Source organism: Triticum aestivum, chromosome 1B (genome assembly GCF_018294505.1).
Source record: "Triticum aestivum cultivar Chinese Spring chromosome 1B, IWGSC CS RefSeq v2.1, whole genome shotgun sequence".
Taxonomy (NCBI): domain Eukaryota; kingdom Viridiplantae; phylum Streptophyta; class Magnoliopsida; order Poales; family Poaceae; genus Triticum; species Triticum aestivum.
In genome coordinates, this window is record NC_057795.1 from 18,350,381 (window position 1) to 18,369,504 (window position 19,124).

The 19,124-nt window shown below is 47.3% G+C and overlaps 1 protein-coding gene, 2 non-coding genes and 1 pseudogene across 3 annotated transcripts; 2 read left to right on the forward strand and 2 right to left on the reverse strand.

The window, feature by feature from the left end:
• Window positions 1-1,415: 1,415 nt before the first annotated feature.
• Window positions 1,416-1,497, reverse strand: TRNAS-UGA (transfer RNA serine (anticodon UGA)). The gene has a single exon. It is a non-coding gene; the product is annotated as a tRNA-Ser (tRNA).
• A 3,202-nt stretch (window positions 1,498-4,699) lies between these two features.
• On the reverse strand, window positions 4,700-6,719 carry LOC123084892 (uncharacterized acetyltransferase At3g50280). Its single transcript, XM_044506425.1, has one exon. It carries the CDS (start codon window positions 6,623-6,625, stop codon window positions 5,264-5,266), a length of 1,362 nt encoding a protein of 453 aa, XP_044362360.1. The 5' UTR covers window positions 6,626-6,719; the 3' UTR covers window positions 4,700-5,263.
• Window positions 6,720-12,191: 5,472 nt separating this feature from the next.
• TRNAS-UGA (transfer RNA serine (anticodon UGA)) lies at window positions 12,192-12,273 on the forward strand. Its single transcript has one exon. It is a non-coding gene; the product is annotated as a tRNA-Ser (tRNA).
• Window positions 12,274-14,333: 2,060 nt separating this feature from the next.
• Window positions 14,334-14,472, forward strand: LOC123151558 (uncharacterized; annotated as a pseudogene).
• The last annotated feature ends 4,652 nt before the right edge of the window (window positions 14,473-19,124 follow it).

Genomic DNA, 19,124 nt, shown 5'->3' on the forward strand with positions numbered 1-19,124 from the left:
CAGCAGGCTAAGTGCTGATGGAATGGTTACGAGTTTGGAATGCAAAGCGTGGGCGTGGGAGGGTTACAAATGACACGTGTTGATGATGATAATGTGCTTTGACCGGAGAGGCAGGGACAGTGGATAAAGGAAGAAGTAGAAGGGTGATTGGTGCCAAAACACTAGAAGATAATGTCCCCGTGTAATTAGATTAAAAATGTTGCATAGTGGCACGTGGAGCAGGTTATATTTTATTTTTCGCCCGGTGCAACGCACGGGCATTTGTACTAGTAAAAATCATGCATATACGTAGACAAAGCAGATGAGGGCCTTGTTGGGGTTGCAAAGAAAGACTAACAAGTTACAGATTCTTGTGGTCATAAGAGTCGTGAACACCAGCTGCAGCTGTCGTCACCCACCCGCTGAGGCCTGGTCCGCTTCACAGCCACACGAGCCGCCTCCTGTTGAGCGACAGCAAGGAGGAAGAGGCGAAGCACGGGTAGGGGTTGAGAGTTTGGGGAGGAAGAAACTGAGAGAATGAGAGATGGGAAGAGGGATCTCACGACCTCCAACTTGAGCTCCCCGCCTTCAGCACCTCCTTCTCGTCAGCGGTCCAACCTCCAAGCCATTGTTTCGGTATCCCCTTTTGTCTCCGACCTCTCACCTTTCCCGACAGATCAGTCCTACCACTCCTCGTCGTCCCTTGTCTGTCCACTGAGGTCATCCTCTTCTCTATCATCCCGCGCCGGCGTCGACGCCTGGGTGGCTGGATCGAGAAGTGGAGGGGGAGGCGAGGAGAGGTGGCGACGGAGGGAGGCATCGGCTGGGTTGGCTGGGAAGTTTTCACCGCAGGTCTGAAGGCTAGGTTTCATTTGGTTTTCATCTGCCTACACCACCGGAATTCCTTTCTAACGTAAATTCATTGGAGAAGCACTTGACGTGCTGGCCCCACAATAAATAAGGTCCACTCGTCATCCTGCACTGAAGCAGCTAAGCAAGTATAAAAAGAGCAACGGCCCAGCGGCTGCCAACATAGTAAAAAGCGCATAGGTGAAACCATCCAGCGGTCAAGAATCACGCGCGCGTGCAAGTGCGCTCACTAGGCGGGTAGCCTAGGAAGGTCTATATGTTCGATGATGTGCGATTTTAGTCAATCGGAATTTACAGAAGTTTTTACTGAAAATCGGTGAGACTCCAGAAAACTATATAATGTTTCAGCTGATCAGGAACGAGGGTGATGTTGGTTCAGAGTTGTAATGCTTACTTAGGGGCCCGAAGTCAGAATTATATATGCGTCACCTGTGTTGAGAATGATCGCGAGAGGAACACGGACTTGCTAGTCATTGGCCGGGCTTCGGTCTTCATTTTCACTAACAAAATACTAGCACTAGTGAGCACTGACATCAGGAAAAATAAAAATCGGGGAACAAAAAAAACGTCGACAGCAGGGATCGAACCTGCGCGGGCGTAGCCCAACAGATTTCAAGTCTGTCTCCTTAACCACTCGGACATATCGACATTACTTTGATTCATTTTCTTCCTGTCTCTTTCTATACACTAGTACCCGTCGGTGACCAGAATTGTGTGGATCAATTTTCAACTTGACATCTAGAATCATCAGTTTAATTTACTAGTCATGATCCCGTGAGTTCACATGGGCTAGAAAATGTTGCATGTCTCTTGACCTAGGCCATTTGCTTTCTTCACATAATTACATTAGGATTATAAATAAATGTGCGTATCAACATATACTAATAATATGCTCTTTCCTCCCAGGAGATCCCAAGAATACATTCCTCCAAGCAAATGTTCATGCTGGTCCCTTTTACTATTCGTAGTGTGATGATAAAATTGACCTACTTACGTGCAAGTAAATACATTAATGTTTCCTAAAAAAAATACATTAATGTTGCAGCAACAGATCCTTAGCTCATTGCAACAGAGAGTGTGTAAATATGAATGTTAAACGTCAACATACATTTGTTCCGTCACCTCATTAGAAGAACTGGGCACGCAGTTTTATATGATTTCTAGCTCCAAAATGTAGCTCATATGATTTCTCGGGCTGATGAGCTACCGAGGACTCTTCCTAGAACCGGTATATGTACCAAGTAAAAGTTGAGAAACTTTAACTTGACTAAAATGTAGTTTAACCATGATATATAATTTGTGGAATATACATTTACAAATGGTGCGCACGAAGATTCATTCCCCTAATTAAATAGCTCCATTATTTACTGATCCAACGGCGGAAGCACTGGCATTGAAGCATGGGCTGGAGATGGCCGGACGTTTTGGCAGCTCACTGGGCATTTGGTTACCGAACCGAATAAACGGTTATAATATAATAATATGGTTAGTGGTTAATGTTACGGTCGCTGCGTGTGCAAATGTACGGCTTGTCATAATGGTAGTATCATAGCTAATATCATGCATGTCAACTAGGCAATTTTGCTGATGTGTCATAGCATTAAATGAAGAAAGAAAGGGTGTAGAATCATATCTCATAATAAATGATATGCTACTTTGTGTCATGCATGACAATAAATAAAGTACTACTCCTACATGATACTAAACTATGATACTATGCATTAGGAAGGTAGTATCATACACTAGTATCATATGTATGATACTAGTATATGATACTCCTCATTACAACCAGCCTACCGTCGCTGCATGACAGCCGTACTGGGCGTATTGCCTACTTGTTTTTCCTCGTATACACAAGGAAGATGACACAGTCACTTACAAACATTTTCCCAAATAAGTACACTACAGTCTACACGTCACATAATTAAAAACACAGAGTAACCTGTGTTGGTTCAGCTATTGCTAACTTGCTATGCTACTGTCTAACTTGATGTAAATTACACTAAAAATATATGTGTTGACTTGCCATGTGGCGTGTAGTGTAGTCGTCTGGTCAATTCAAAAATTTGCGTCAATTTTGGTTTGTGTGGTATTTACCGAAACCGTACCTAAATATTTTAGTAAATACCGAAACCGAACCGTATAACTTTCATACCATATTTATCAAATAACCATACTTATCGAACCATATTAACCGAACGCCCAAGGCTATACTCACATGTGACGCTGGAGTCCTGATTGGCTAGAGATTGTTCAAGCAAGCAGGACGTGTTTGCTTGCCTGCATTAGCTCAACCAGACCCGTACGAGGAAAAACTGGCTGTTTAGTTTCCTGTGTTCACCATTGGGTCTGCATAGCATGAAATTCAAAGTATCTTTGGGCCTGTCTCGCTGGGAACACTCACATCGGAAGTTTCCAGCGAGCCAGGCTGAGCTGAGCCACAACAAGTGCACATGAATGGGCCCGTTGCACGAGAGGAGGCTAGAGGGATGCGAGCTAGTACACAGCTTATACGTGCTATCTTCTTCAAACTCCACTAAGCTCCTCCTTAATCTACTTTCTTCCTTCTCCTTTCTAATCTACACAACGGTGCTTCGGTTCGAGATAAGCTCTACACGATATGCATGCACATCGATGTTACGGTTTCATTTTTGCAATCGGTTCCTAGTTTCGTCCTCCAGTAAGCTCCTCAATTTTGTGTTCACGTTTGGAGCTATTTTGGATGAATTTTGTCAAATTTTCCGCGCACGATCAACCGTTAGAAATTTCCTTTGACCAATAGCCTAATCTCGCAGTTCCACACGACATTCATGTTGCAAGTTTTCTGTTTCGACGATCGTAAACGAGAAGATCTACATCTTCCTCCTGATATTACGTATGCATATGTATGGTGTGATTTAAGACACTGCTTAATCATTCCTCTAGGCCGGCATGGTTTCTCTCAATCTCCTCTCTCGCGTCCTGTAGTGGCGTCATCATTGTCGTCGTTCATCTTGGCCTTCTCTCCATGATCCTATTGCATTGACACCGCCATGGCGCGCACACTACATTTCTTCTGCTATGTCCTCTGCCTCAGAGCCCTCCTATTCATCCCTCTCGACGCCGGCGCCGTCCCTCTTGACCTCGCCCATGTCCCACTACACTGGAGTCATTTCCAGCGTCGGTCATCTCGGCATCCTCTCTCGTCCTACTGCATTGACGAGCACTGCATTTCTCCTCCTCTATCCTCTTCCTCTGTGTGGACATTCACTGAGGTGACGATGCTAGCAACTAGTTTGACGCGCCGCCGACTGGGTCGCTCGTGCATGACTCCGTGCTTGTCATGTAGAACACGGAGCCATGGCCAACGTCTACCGCAGTCGTCATGGTCCGACACACACTGCATTTCTCCTCCCTCATCCTCTTCCTCAGCGCACCTCCGCACGAACTTTCTCCACGGGAGACGCTAGCAACTAGTTCGCCACGGTCACCATCCACCGTAGTCACGAGGCACAGTATGTGTGTTAAGTGTACGTGTTAGCTCTTAATCATATCCCGTGTACATAACCAAGCACCGTGTAGTTGCATGATCCGAGCCAATGCAGGTAACCAAACGATATGCCAAAATTGTTCCCCTAATAGAAAAAGACTAGATGTAAGCAACCAAACAATATGCAGATGTTAGTTTTTTTGCCTGTATTTCCTCGATCAGCCTTCGTTGAGCCGGACTGAGCTAGCCAGGCCGCAGCAAGAAAGCAACCAAACACGCCCATAACGGTGATACGGAGATCTGGAGCCCATATTCAATGATCCTCGCTGATTGCTGGAAGGCCCGAGGCAACAGGGGCCATGGCTGATGGCCCGGAGTGTGTCAGCAAAATCCTTTGTTAACTGTAGACATAGTAATACTATTCACCACTGTTGAACAATGTAGCACCACAGTTGGCCCGGGGCAGGACCATTGGCTGCCGGATTTGCATCAGTATCCTTCACACATTGTTGAAGATAAGTAAATGGTGTGGCACATGCCTTAGCTAGAAGTTCTTATGATCCTCATGATGTAATTTCCTGGCATGGAGACCCTCCTAGTTTCCTTCTAGCTGAACAGATTAAGGATGTATTCCCTCCATAAAGAAATATAAGAGCGTTTAGATCACTACTTTAGTGATCTAAACACTTTTATATTTTTCTACAGAGGGAGTAAATACCATTTGATTTGAATGAAGTGAGCGATAACTTGAAGAAAAAAATAGAGAAAGAGAAGTGGTGGGCGCTTGCCACGACTAAATCGTGCAGTTGCATGGCCATGGAGAAAAAGAGGACACGAAAGGATGTTTTGACGTGATGACATGGCAATGCATACGCGCACGCGACACTACACCGCAAGCCGAGCAATCCCTCATCAGCTGGAAGGGTCACACGCCCGCGGGAAGGGTCACACGCGCGCGGGAAGGGTCACCGCGTCCATGAACTCGTGGTCCGCGACCAGCCTCTCCAGCGCGTCCGGCGCCAGGCACACCTCCAGCGACATGCTCCCTCCCCGCTCCGGCCCCTCGAACACCGTCGCCTTCCCGTCCGTCTTGTCGCCGAGGCCGCTCCGCACGCCCACCGGCCGTCCCCACCCGAAGTCGTTCCCGAACACGTCGAACCGCGGCGAGCTCCCGGTCTCCAGCCCCGCGCCCCCTGCCGCCGCCGACGACAGGTCCCCGGTGAACGAGAACGTCGGCTCCCGGACCCAGCGTTCCAGGAACCCCCTCAGCGCCGCCTCGTCGAACGACGCCACGGCGCGGTTCAGCTGCCAAGCCGTCCAGCCCAGCCCCTTCTCCAGGACATCGCCGGCCGCGCACACCGCCCTGCCGGGCACCACGGCGTTGCCCACGTAGCCCGGCGGGATGCCGCGCACGCGCCCCCGGCACCCGATGATGACGGCGTAGAACGTCTCCTGCCCCGGTGCGAGGCGCCGAGCCCGGCACACTGCCCGCCAGAGGTGCGCGAGCAGGGCCTGCAGCGACGAGATGGTCGCCGTGGCCACGCCGGTCATCTCGGCGTTCGCCCTCGCCTTGAGCTTCTTCACGCTCGCGGCCGAGAAGGTGAAGAAGCCTTCTCGCACCGGCGGGAGCTCGAACCGCCGCAGGACGTGCTGCAGCTTGCTGAACGGCAAGGGGATCGGCACGGGGCTCGTCTCGACGAACCACCTCGCGAGCACCGGCGAGGGCGTCGAGACCATCTTCACCTTGTTTAGGCCGTTGCCATTGACGTCGCCTCGGTGTCGGTGGATCTCCGACCATGCGTTGAAGAACTCCCAGAAGGAGGTGCCGTCGCCGACGGAGTGGTTCATGGACACGGCCACGAAGACGCCGTCGGCGAGCTCAGTGACCTGCGCAGACAGCACGGGGAGAGACTCGATGGCCGCGTCCGCGTCAAGCACACCGTTCAGCGAGAACAAGTCCCAGACCACCGGCGATGGGGTGTGCACCGAGCCCACGAGGTCCGCGACGGCCACGCCGGGCGCCGCCGCATGGACGAGCTCGGCGCCTTCCCCGGTGCAGCGCAGAGCGACGGTGACCGTCCCGTCGCCGAGCTCCTCGACGGCGAGCCGGCCTGCAACGTGGCAGTACCGGTCCAGGGCGCGCGCCAAGGAGGACGCGAGGGCGTCTACGAGGCGCTTGCCGCCGACGGGGGGCTTGGGCAGGAGGATGCCCTTCTGGATGTGGTCTATGGTGAGGAGGCGGAGGTCCCATGGCGTTAAGTGGATGACCTCCGACGGCGTGCAGCCACGGCTCGACGGCCGGACCATGCGCCGGGATACGATCAGGAGTTCAGGACAGTGCCGGGAGCTTCCATGTGCTCGATGCTGCCCATTGCCTCACTCGCGATCGAGATTTCTTGGGACTCGTATGAGGCTAAGAGCTGTTGCTTGCATATATAGTAGCATCCATCCTACCACGATGGTGTTTGTTGAAGTTGTATCGAATATAGTGTACGAGGTAGGTTACAGTTGGACTTGTAGTTGTATTGTGTTTAGATAGGATATGGAGTCGTGCCCTAGTAGGACACTTGTATCCTAGGCCTCTCATATATAGCAGGGGTAGACACACGATGTAACCTATGCCAACATAATAGCACAGGCGCACAAGGGGGAGCCGGCGGCGTGTGCCGGCGCCCGGGTGGCCGGTGTGCGGTATTGTGACGGTGTCACGGGGAGGAGCGCCCGTAGTCAGGCCCCGGGGATGTAGCCATATCGGTGAACCTCGTTAACAAATCTCGGTGTCGTGCCTCGTGTGATTGCTTGGTCCTCGGATGATCAACGGTATGCCTCGGATTTATTCTAACAGTGTTCAATCTTTGTCGCACACAAGCATTAGATTTAGACCTGGGCATGGACAGCCTGGCCCGAAAAACCCAGGCCGGGCTTGGGCCTTGTTTTGCAGCCAGGAAGGTAGTTCGGGCAGGGCTTGGGCTTGTTGTTTTCTGTATTTTGGGGCGGCATTCCGGGCTTTGGGTCAGCCTTGCATGTGTGTACACTAGAAAACAGCGTTTGAATCGGCCTTTCATGCTCCGGGCTTGATTTTGAGCCGGACTCGGGCTTGAAAACAAAGTATATTTTGGGCTTCGGGTCGGGCCCGGGCTTGAGAAAGGAAGGTCAGGTTTTTACAAGCCTGGCCTGAAACCTAGCCCAACCCGGCGTTTGCACGGGTTTAACTAGGACAAGCTGTTTTGGAAAAGCTCTCCCTTCCACGTGTTTTCTTTTTTGGATTTTTTTTCTGTTTTCTAACTTTTAGAAATTGTATTTCAGGCTTTCAAAAAAGGATGTGAATACTATGTGATTTTACACGCTGTAGGAATCCAGTGCGATGGACCGCTGGCCTGGTGAGTCCGAGTGATGATAACCATGAGTGATGCCGAGTCGCCAGTTTCTCGCACAAAACACAAGTCTAGCGCACTAGCTTGGGGCAGACATGCTCAAAAACATCTTGTAGCTGAGGTCGTGATCGATCGAGGCTCCGCCGATTCCGTTGAACATGATCTGCGTGGAACAAATTCGAGCCAAGATCATCTTAACCTCCGGGCAGCCAATCAACGAACCTCCGGTTGAAGAGATTTTTGGTGGAGTTACGAGTCATACCCTCAAGCATATGCCTAATTTGAGACGACTTCGAGGGATCTACCTCACCGCTCTAAGGGTTCCGCTTCGCACCTGAGGGTTCTACCTCGCTGCTCCGAGGCTTCTGCATCCCGTCCGAGGGCTCTACATGGTCGATGGGTATTGGTTTTAAGATTGTCCACTTCGGATGTCCTTAGAGTTCGATTTAAAATAAGTGGTGATTCTGTTTTTGTTATGGTCCATTCTCTACACTTTGGCTCAAATGATCTATTGTCCAGTCCAAAGTAATTTGCGAAGTTGTGAGAGTAATTTTCCTGGGGCTCTTTTCCGATCTTTGCTTTGTAGGAAAACACTATTGCAGGCCTACTTTTTAAACTAATATTAAGAGCTGCTATATAATCTTTCAAGCAGGCCAAATTTTTTTTCACCCGCAAAACGTTTAAGTGTGGAGTTTGATGGTAATCCCATGATGGTGGTAGTACCTTATGTGGCAACCTATGCCACTAGTTTGTCAAAGATGATGTGGTAGTGGCGCTACCAACACTTGGTTTCTAGGAGAATTCTATATTTTTCACTAACTTTATATGTACAATGGATGGGTATCATGGTTCCCCCTCCTTTTTGGTTTTGAGCAAAGCATGTCTCATGGTAGTATCAACCAACATTTAATGTGAGATTGTCTAGGGTTCTTCTTGGATGACTCACTCTAAACATCTAGATTGTGATGAAGTTGCTTTGGTTTATGAACCTATATGTATTGCATTTTAATTTGTCAAAGGACTAGAGAGAGAAGAAAAAAGTTAGATGCAAATCTTCGAAAATACTCTAAAAAGGCTATGTTTTCCCCCTGTTCTGTTGGGTGTCGGTTAAGCGATGGCGTTAGTTGTCTCAAGGAGTGCTACATACTCCCTCCGTCCGAAAAAGTTTGTCCCTCAAATTGATGTATTTAGCAACAAGTTAGTGCTAGATACATCTATTTGAAAGACAAGCTTCGGACAAGATTTTTCGGACGGAGGGAATACTAAACTTTATATTGTGTTTGTGTGGGACGGACGTGGCGTTTTGGCTCTCGGGTGCATCTGCACCAGAGGTGAACAGTAAATTCGTTTAAAATAGTACTCCCTCTGTAAACAAATATAAGAGCGTTTAGATCACTATTTTAGTGATCTAAACACTCCTATATTTCTTTACGGAGGGAGTACAAGATTTATAAAAATCCGAACCATTTTGCGATGCTAGATGCTCATGTGTGTGAAATCCGTGCCAAATTTTGTGTATTTCGGACATTTCAGTAGCTCTCAACAAAAAAGACAAATTTTAGGGTTGTAAAAAAAATGTTCACGTACTGTTTTGATCGATTTTGTCTTCTTTGTCATGAACTCCTCAAATATTTGCACAAGCTGAAATTTGGCAGGAACACCCCCGCATTGGAACTTACCAAAAAATTGTTTCTTTTGAATTTAGGATGCAGATGAGTCTAGGCAACGAATTGAATATCTCGATCTTCCTTCAGTTTTTCTATACAGTATACTAGTAGAATAATTAATTACATGAATCAGGACTTTGAATGATTTTCTTTTCTTTTGTTCCCCATTTGAAGTGACACGAGAACTGATGACCTGGTCGTACAAAAGTATCCGTGATTGAATATTACTTCATCTGTCCTAAAACAAGTGTATCATAGCTAGTATAAAGCTGAGACGCTTATTTTAAGAGAGAGAGTGTGTGGTAGGCCAGGCTTCCTTACACTGGTCTGCACCTGGTTCCTTGACCTTGATTACCTATCTACTAGTTGATCGAGCCGTGAATCGCGTGGCATGCTGCCGTATACTGTAGCAGCCGTACGTGTTATCCATCACGAAATCCCTATCAGTATGTTTCCTCGTGTATCACGTGCCCAGCGTACAATCATGTCTCGGGAACAGTCGCCTTGACCGACATCACACGGGTCGCGCGACGTGTTTTTATGAAACGACGATCATGCTATTTTTTATAAAGGGGTATAGAATGATCTCAGCCGTTCTTGTATTTAGAGGGATCGTAACGAACAAGAAGTGATTCTGATATGAGTTCAGGTTCGGTGCCTCTGTTTAACAGTATATCTGATCTTTGCTTTTTCCCGTCCGATGTGAGCAGCCGAAACGTGCTCCAGCCCATGCTTCAATGCCAGTGCTTCCGACGTTGGATCATCCAGTGAAATGGAGCTATTTAATTAGGGGATTGAATGTTCATGCACACCTTTTGTAAATGTATATTCCACAAATTATATATCATGGTTAAACTACATTTTAGTCAAGTTAAAGTTTCTCAACTTTTACTTGGTACATATACCGGTTCTAGGAAGAGTCCTCGGTAGCTCATCAGCCCGAGAAATCGTTTGAACTGCATGTTGGAGCTAGATATCATATAAAACTGCGTACCCAGTTCTTCTAATGAGGTGACAGAACACATATATATTGACGTTTAAACATTGATATTTACAAACCCTCTGTTGCAACGAGCCAAGGATTTGTTACTGCAACAAGTTAGTGCTAGGTACATCTATTTAAAAGACAAGCTTGGGATAAGATTTTTCGAACGGAGGGAGTACTAAACTTTATATTGTGTTTGTGTGGGATGGACATGGCGTTTTGGCTCTCAGGTGCATCTACACCAGAGGTGAACAGTAAATTCATTAATAATAGTACAAGATTTTAAAAAATCCGAACCGATTTGCGATGCTAGATGCTCATGTGTGTGAAATCCGTGCCAAATTTTGTGTAGTTCGGACATTTAAGTAGCTCGCAACAAAAAAGACAAATTTTGGGGTTGTAAAAAAAATGTTCACGTACTGTTTTGATCGATTTTGTCCTCTTTGCCATGAACTCCTCAGATATTTGAACAAGCTGAAATTTGGCATGAACACCCCCGCATTGGAACTTACCATTTTTTTAAAAAAAATTACTGTTCACCGGATGCATATGAGTCTAGTCAACGAGTTGAATATCTGGGACTTCCTTTAGTTTTCTTATGTACTAGTATACTAGTAGAATAATTAATACATGAAGCAGGACTTTGAATGATTTCCTTTTCCTTTGTCCCCCATTTGAAGTGACACGAGAACTGATGACCTAGTCGTACAAAAGTATCCGTGATTGAATAGTACTTCATCTGTCCTAAAACAAGTGTATCATAGCTAGTACTTCCTCCGTTCGAAAATACTTGTCACCAAAATGAATAAAATGGGATGTATCTAAAATTAAAATATGTCTAAATGCATCTTCTTTTATTCATTTTGATGATAAGTATTTCCGAACGAAGGGAGTATAAAGCTGAGACGCTTATTTTAGGAAAGAGGAAGTGTGTGGTAGGCCAGGCTTCCTTACACTGATCTGCACGTGGTTCCTTGACCTTGAGTACCTATCTACTAGTCGATCGAGCCGTGAGTCGCGTGGCATGCTGCCGTGTACTGTAGCAGCCGTACGTGTTATCCATCGCGAAATCATGTCGAGCCTATCAGTATGTTTCCTCGTGTGTCACGCGCCCAGCGTACAATCATGTCTCGGGAACTGCCGCCTTGACCGACACCACACGGGTCGCGCCACGCGTTTTTTGAAAGGACGATCAGTGCTATTTTTTATAAAGGGATACGGGACGATCTCAACCGTTTTTGTATTTAGAGGGATCGTAACGAACAGGAAGTGATTCTGTTATGAGTTCAAGTTCAATGCCTCTGTTTAATAGTATATCTGATCTTTGCATTTCCCGTCCGATGTGAGCAGCCAAAACGTCCTCCAGCCCATGCTTCCGACATTGGATCATCCAGTGAATAATGGAGCTATTTAATTAGGGGAATGAATCTTCATGCGCACCTTTTGTAAATGTATATTCCACAAATTATATATCATGGTTAAACAGTTATAATTTCTCAACTTTTACTTGGTATATATGCTGGTTCTAGGAAGAGTCCTCGGTAGCTCATCAGCCCAAGAAATGGAATGAACTACATTTTGGACTAGAAATCATATAAAACCGCGTACCCAGTTCTTCTAATGAAGTGACGGAACAAATATATATATTGACGTTTAAACATTGATATTTACACACCCTCTGTTGCAATGAGCCAGGGATTTGTTACTGCAGCATTAATGTATTCTTCTTTTTTGAGGAAACATTAATGTATTCACTTGCACGTAAGTAGGTCAATTTTATCATCATACCGCTAATAGTAAAGGGACCAGCATGACCATTTGCTTGGAGGAATGTATTCTGTTGGGGCTTCGATATGTCCGAGTGGTTAAGGAGACAGACTTGAAATCTGTTGGGCTTCGCCCGCGCAGGTTCGATCCCTGCTGTCGACGTTTTCTCTTTTAATTTTTCCTACTTATATCAGTGCTCACCAGTGCTAGTATTTTTGTTAGTGAAAATGAAGATCGAAGCCCTGCCAACACATGTGACCCATGTATAATTGTGATTTTCGGGCCCCTAAGTAAGCAATACAATTCTGAACCAACATCGCCCTCGTTCCTGACAGCTGAAAATCATTATATGGCTTTTCTTCAGTCTTGCCAATTTTCATTAGAAACTTTTTTTTTGAGGGAAGGCCATCATAACTAGCTTTATTAAAATTAAACAAAGTTTACATCGTCTACGAGCTTACTGACAACACAGTCAGAAGGCTCGTCCAACCAACTGAAAGAAGATTTATTACAGAAACAAAAATTAGCTAGCGCATGAGCTGCTTGATTACAAGAACGATAACAATGCTTAAAAATGACCTTCCCCATCAAGAAACTTTTGTAAATCCTAATCGACAAAAATCGCACGTCACATGTGGAAAAAACAAAACATCCCCAGTGTGGTCTGAAATACCCACAGTCATGATCGGATTTTGCTGACTGGCCGCGAAAAGCGATCGAGGCATAGAAGCAGCTCTGAAGAAATATCAGCAGAGAAGCAGCTCTGAAGAAATATCACGCCGACCGAAGCATCAGCATAGACCGCACACCACAGCCCATGAAGAGTGGATCAAACAAACGACGCATTGAACCACAGCGAGATCCAATATACTCTTAAACAGCGGCATTGAACCTGAACTGATAACAGAAGTACCATTTAGAAAAGATGACGAGTTTACTGTGACAACGGTTGGTTATTGCTATGTGTCTGCCTGCCTGGCAAGGTTTCCCCTCTGTTTCGTGACCTGTTGACCGGATTGGTATGTAGGAGAACAAAAAATCCACATATATGGTATTCTTTTATCTTCCAAGTCTTGAAATACATGGAAACATAGAGCCAGAGAAAATCTTCAGTTTTGAAGGTAAATAATTTCTTTTTCTGTGAAGATGAACCGGTAGTCATTTTACGTGTTGGCAGCTTTGTGAAAAGAATGATCACTACATTTGCTTTTTAATCCTATGCTTATCAATGAGACAAAAGAGCATTCATCTGCATTTGGCAGCGCAACTTTGTGAAAAGAACAGGCACTTCTTATCTTTTCCAGAGTCTTATAGTTACCGGCAAGCATATTGCATTTAACAATGCAGCTTTGTGAAAAGAACATGCACTTCTTTCCTTCTCCCAGTCTTATAGTCTTATGTTTACATCTAGCACATCAAACTAAGTTGCACGTGTTCTTCATAAGAAAAACTTATTACTGTTAAACGAACTTCTGTCACGTTAGCTGAGGAGGTTTAGATATTATCTTGTATAGGCTGGCCGCATATGTAATAGGTTGTTAGGTAGTCATTATCTTGTGCATATCTTTCTTCTCCTCCAAGATGTAACTCCAACAACCTGTATGCATATCAGGGATAAGCCCCTGCCTGTATAACAAGGCGCGGCCACGATCATGGCACGACGCTTACCGCAAGTGTCACATGGTAATCAGAGCAGGTCTCTTCCATTACGTCTAGATTTTTTCATCCATAAAAACGCTCCACCATGTCCTCCTCCAGCGCTTCTCAGAGCAGCCTCACCGGCCAAATCACGGAGAAACTCACCCGGGGAAACTACGTGCTCTGGCGTGCCCAGATCACCCCCCAACTTCGAGGTGCAGGGTTCTTCGGCTATGTCGATGGAACCGTGCTGGAGCCTGTCCGGGTGATCACCACCAAGGACAAGGACGGGAAGGAAAGAAACATCGTTGAACCCACTCCATGCGATCTGGGTTAGGGAGGATCAGCAGGTACTTGGTTACTTGCTTAACAATCTGTCAAAAGAGGTGCTTGTGCAGGTCACTTCTATCTCCCATGCCCATGAGCTATGGGCTGCGCTGGCAAACATGTTCGCCTCGTAGTCTGTGGCCCGCGTCAACAACGTGCGCATAGCACTGGCGAACACGCAGAAGGGGCAGCAGACGGTCGTGCAGTACTTTGAGCACATGCGCGCATTGGCTAACGAGCTCGCCGCGACAGGGAAACCCCTGCAAGATGACGAGTTGGGCTCCTACATCCTTGCTGGACTGGAGATGGAGTACCAGCCGCTGGTGTCCGCCCTCGACGCCCGCACCGTTCCTGCCTCCCTCGATGAGATCTTTGCTATGATGAGCAATTTTGATCAGAGGGCGGCCCTCTACTCCAACTCCGGCGGTGGCTTCAAAAGCTCCGCCAACGCCGCTGCCCGCGGCCACGGTGGCGGATCCTCGCGGTTCCGTGGACCACCACGGAACAAGGGCAAAAACGGCGGCGGCAACCACGGCAACAACAACCCTCGCAGCAGCGGCGGCGGCGGGCGACCCTCCTCCTCCAACAATAGGGGTCGCCGCAACTCCTCCAACAACAAAAACTCCCGTCCTGATGCGATCAAGTGCCGGATTTGTGGCAAACTAGGTCACTCCGCCAAGGACTGCTGGTACAGGTTCGAAGAAGATGATGATGCGTCCTCTCAGGATGAAAAGGTTGCCAGGGCAGCAGAGGGGTCCTATGGAGTCGACACCAACTGGTACGTCGATAGCGGCGCCACAAACCACATCACTGGCGAGCTGGAGAAGGTCACTATGAGGGATAAGTACCATGGCCAGGAGCAAATCCACACCGCAAACAGAGAGGTATGAGGATTCGGCATGTTGGTCATTCAGTTATAAAAACCCCTCATCGCAAATTACATCTTAGAAAATTTTTGCATGTCCCTAGTGCCTCTATGAATCTCCTATCTGTCCATCGCATTGCACTTGATAATCATGTCTACCTTGAGTTTCGCCCCTATTTCTTTTTGATCAAGGACCAGGCCACGAAGAAAACTCTCTATCGAGGTAGATGTGTTCGAGGGCTCTACCCGTTGATTCCCAAGCTCTTAGGAGATCCAATAAACAAGCATGTGGTGTCACCAAATTATCTTCGTCTCGGTGGCATGATCGCTTAGGGCATGCATCTTTTTCTTTAGTTAAACGAGTGCTTAGGAAAAATAAGCTCCCGTATGTTGGTGAGCATAGCATTGAAACAATTTGTGATTCATGTCAAAAGGCTAAAAGCCATCAATTGCTGTATCCAATCTCCACTAGTGTTTCTACCAAACCATTGCAACTTATTTTCTGGGGTCCTGCCCCAAGTTCTGTTGGTAGACACACCTACTACGTGAGCTTCATTGATGATTACATCAAATATTCTTGGATTTATCTTCTTAATAAAAAATCCGATGTTTTCCAAGTTTTTCACAACTTTCAAGCACTCGTTGAACAAAAATTCAATAGCAAAATCATTGCCCTCCAATCTGATTGGGGAGGCGAGTACGAGAAACTTAACTCTTTTTTCCAAAAGATTGGTATTTCTCATCACGTGTCATGTCCCCACGCTCACCAACAAATGGTTCAGCTGAGCGTAAACATAGGCACATAGTAGAAGTTGGCCTTGCCCTTCTAGCCAAAGCTTCCATGCCACTCAAATTTTGGGATGAAGCTTTTCTCACTGCCGTTCACCTCATCAACATGCTACCTAGTCGTGTTATTCATAATGAAACCCCGGTAGAACGACTTCTTCACACCAAACCCGACTACACCACACTTCGTGCGTTTGGGTGTGCTTGTTGGCCAAACCTTACGCCATACAACCAACGTAAACTTATGTTTCGTTCAAAACAATGTGTTTTCCTTGGTTATAGTCCGCTACACAAAGGAGTCAAATGTCTTGATGTGGCCACCGGCCGTGTCTATATCTCGTGTGACGTTATCTTTGATGAAACCAAGTTTCCTTTTGCAGATCTTCACCCAAATGCTGGTGCACTGCTTCGGCAAGAAATCCTATTCTTGCCTCCTCATCTCCTCAACCTTGATCAAGGGGGTGCTTATTCTGATGATCAACTGCTGACTAACCCTCATTCTACTAATCCCGTGGGTGAGCTTTGTGATGATGGCGAAGGAAACAGCAAAGAAAACGGAGAAAATTGCGAGCAAAACCATCAAGAAATCAGGTCTGCAGGGACTCATTTCATGTGTCCGCGACCAGGGGACATATCCTCCTCGGGATCGCTGCACCTGACACCCAGCAGCGAATCAGCGCCGGGATCCGCGGCACCGGGATCCGCAGCAGCGGGGCCAGAGATGGCGCCGGGTTCGTCCGCCACGCGACGGGATGCGGCTCGACCAGGCGCAGCTACCGAGCCACGCCAATCTCCCTCCACCAGGCGTCGGTCGGGTGCTCGGCTCGGTGACCCACCGCGTGTGTATACGCGTCGAGGGAGTCAGCCGACAGGCACGGACTCGGAGGCGCCAACCGGACCAGGATCTGGTGCAGATCCCGTCGGGCCCGTGACAGGCTCGAGACACGGAGCGGATCCGAGAGGATCAATGCTATCATCAGGCAATGATGGGGCTCGGGGCTCAGGATCTTCTGCGCCGCGGGGAACAGATGTAACTGCAGAAATTGGCACAGAAGATCCGGCGGCTGTGCATGGAGGTTTCCCAGGATCCTCTGCAGCAGATACTTCTGCTCCATCATCCGCAGCAATGCCGCGTACACGTCTCCAACAAAGGGTAATTCAGCGAACTAATTATAAAACCAAGTTTGGGTTAATATGTTCTACAGGTGAACCTGGCACTCTAAAAGAGGCGCTAAACGACACACGCTGGAAGAAAGCTATGGAAGAAGAGTACATGGCGCTCCGGAAAAACAAAACATGGCATCTAGTTCCACCACGGCAAGGTAAAAATCTCATTGACTACAATTGGGTATTCAGGATTAAAAGAAAATCTGATGGAACCATTGATCGCTACAAAGCAAGACTTGTTGCAAAAGGCTTTAAACAACGGTATGGCATAGACTATGAAGATACGTTTAGTCCTGTTGTAAAAGCTGCTACTATTCGTCTTGTCCTGTCCATAGCTGTCCACACGCTAGAAGAAAGCTATGGAAGAAGAGTACATGGCGCTCCGGAAAAACAAAACATGGCATCTAGTGTTGGAAATATGCCCTAGAGGCAATAATAAATTGGTTATTATTATATTTCCTTGTTCATGATAATCGTTTATTATCCATGCTATAATTGTATTGATAGGAAACTCAGATACATGTGTGGATACATAGACAACACCATGTCCCTAGTAAGCCTCTAGTTGACTAGCTCGTTGATCAATAGATGGTTACGGTTTCCTGACCATGGACATTGGATGTCATTGATAACGGGATCACATCATTAGGAGAATGATGTGATGGACAAAACCCAATCCTAAGCCTAGCACAGAGATCGTGTAGTTCGTATGCTAAAGCTTTTCTAATGTCAAGTATCTTTTCCTTAGACCATGAGATTGTGCAACTCCCGGATACCGTAGGAATGCTTTGGGTGTACCAAACGTCACAACGTAACTGGGTGGCTATAAAGGTGCACTACAGGTATCTCCGAAAGTGTCTGTTGGGTTGGCACGAATCGAGACTGGGATTTGTCACTCCGTGTAAACGGAGAGGTATCTCTGGGCCCACTCGGTAGGACATCATCATAATGTGCACAATGTGACCAAGGGGTTGATCACGGGATGATGTGTTACGGAACGAGTAAAGAGACTTGCCGGTAACGAGATTGAACAAGGTATCGGTATACCGACGATCGAATCTCGGGCAAGTACAATACCGTTAGACAAAGGGAATTGTATACGGGATCGATTGAGTCCTTGACATCGTGGTTCATCCGATGAGATCATCGTGGAACATGTGGGAGCCAACATGGGTATCCAGATCCCGCTGTTGGTTATTGACCGGAGAACGTCTCGGTCATGTCTACATGTCTCCCGAACCCGTAGGGTCTACACACTTAAGGTTCGATGACGCTAGGGTTATAAAGGAAGTTTGTATGTGGTTACCGAATGTTGTTCGGAGTCCCGGATGAGATCCCGGACGTCACGAGGAGTTCCGAATGGTCCGGAGGTAAAGATTTATATATGGGAAGTCCTATTTTGGCCACCGGAAAATGTTCGGGATTTTTCGGTATTGTACCGGGAAGGTTCTAGAAGGTTCCGGAGTGGGGCCCACCTGCATGGGGGGACCCACATGAACGTGGGTAGTGGGGGCAAGGCCCCACACCCCTGGTCAAGGCGCACCAAGATCCCCCTTAGAAGGAATAAGATCATATCCCGAAGGGATAAGATCAAGATCCCTAAAAAGGGGGGATAACAATCGGTGGGGAAGGAAATGATGGGATTTCTTTCCTCCCACCTTTGCCAACGCCCCAATGGACTTGGAGGGCAAGAAACCAGCCCCTCCACCCCTATATATAGTGGGAGGCGCATGGGAGCTTCACACGAAGTTCTGGCGCAGCCCTCCCCCTCTCCCAAGTCCTCCTCCTCTCCCGCGGTGCTTGGCGAAGCCCTGCAGGATTGCCACGCTCCTCCACCACCACCACGCCGTCGTGCTGCTGCTGGATGGAGTCTTCCTCAACCTCTCCCTCTCTCCTTGCTGGATCAAGGCATGGGAGACGTCACCGGGCTGTACGTGTGTTGAACGCGGAGGTGCCGTCCGTTCGGCACTAGGATCTCCGGTGATTTGGATCACGACGAGTACGACTCCTTCAACCCCGTTCTCTTGAACGCTTCCGCTTAGCGATCTACAAGGGTATGTAGATGCACTCTCCTTCCCCTCGTTGCTGGTTTCTCCATAGATAGATCTTGGTGACACGTAGGAAAATTTTGAATTTCTGCTACGTTCCCCAACAGTGGCATCATGAGCTAGGTCTATTGCGTAGATTCTTTGCACGAGTAGAACACAAAGTAGTTGTGGGCGTTGATGTT

Bases quoted from the DNA above. Each gene is read 5' to 3' on its own strand.
- LOC123084892 (XM_044506425.1), bottom strand. From the start codon at position 6,625: ATGGTCCGGCCGTCGAGCCGTGGCTGCACGCCGTCGGAGGTCATCCAC.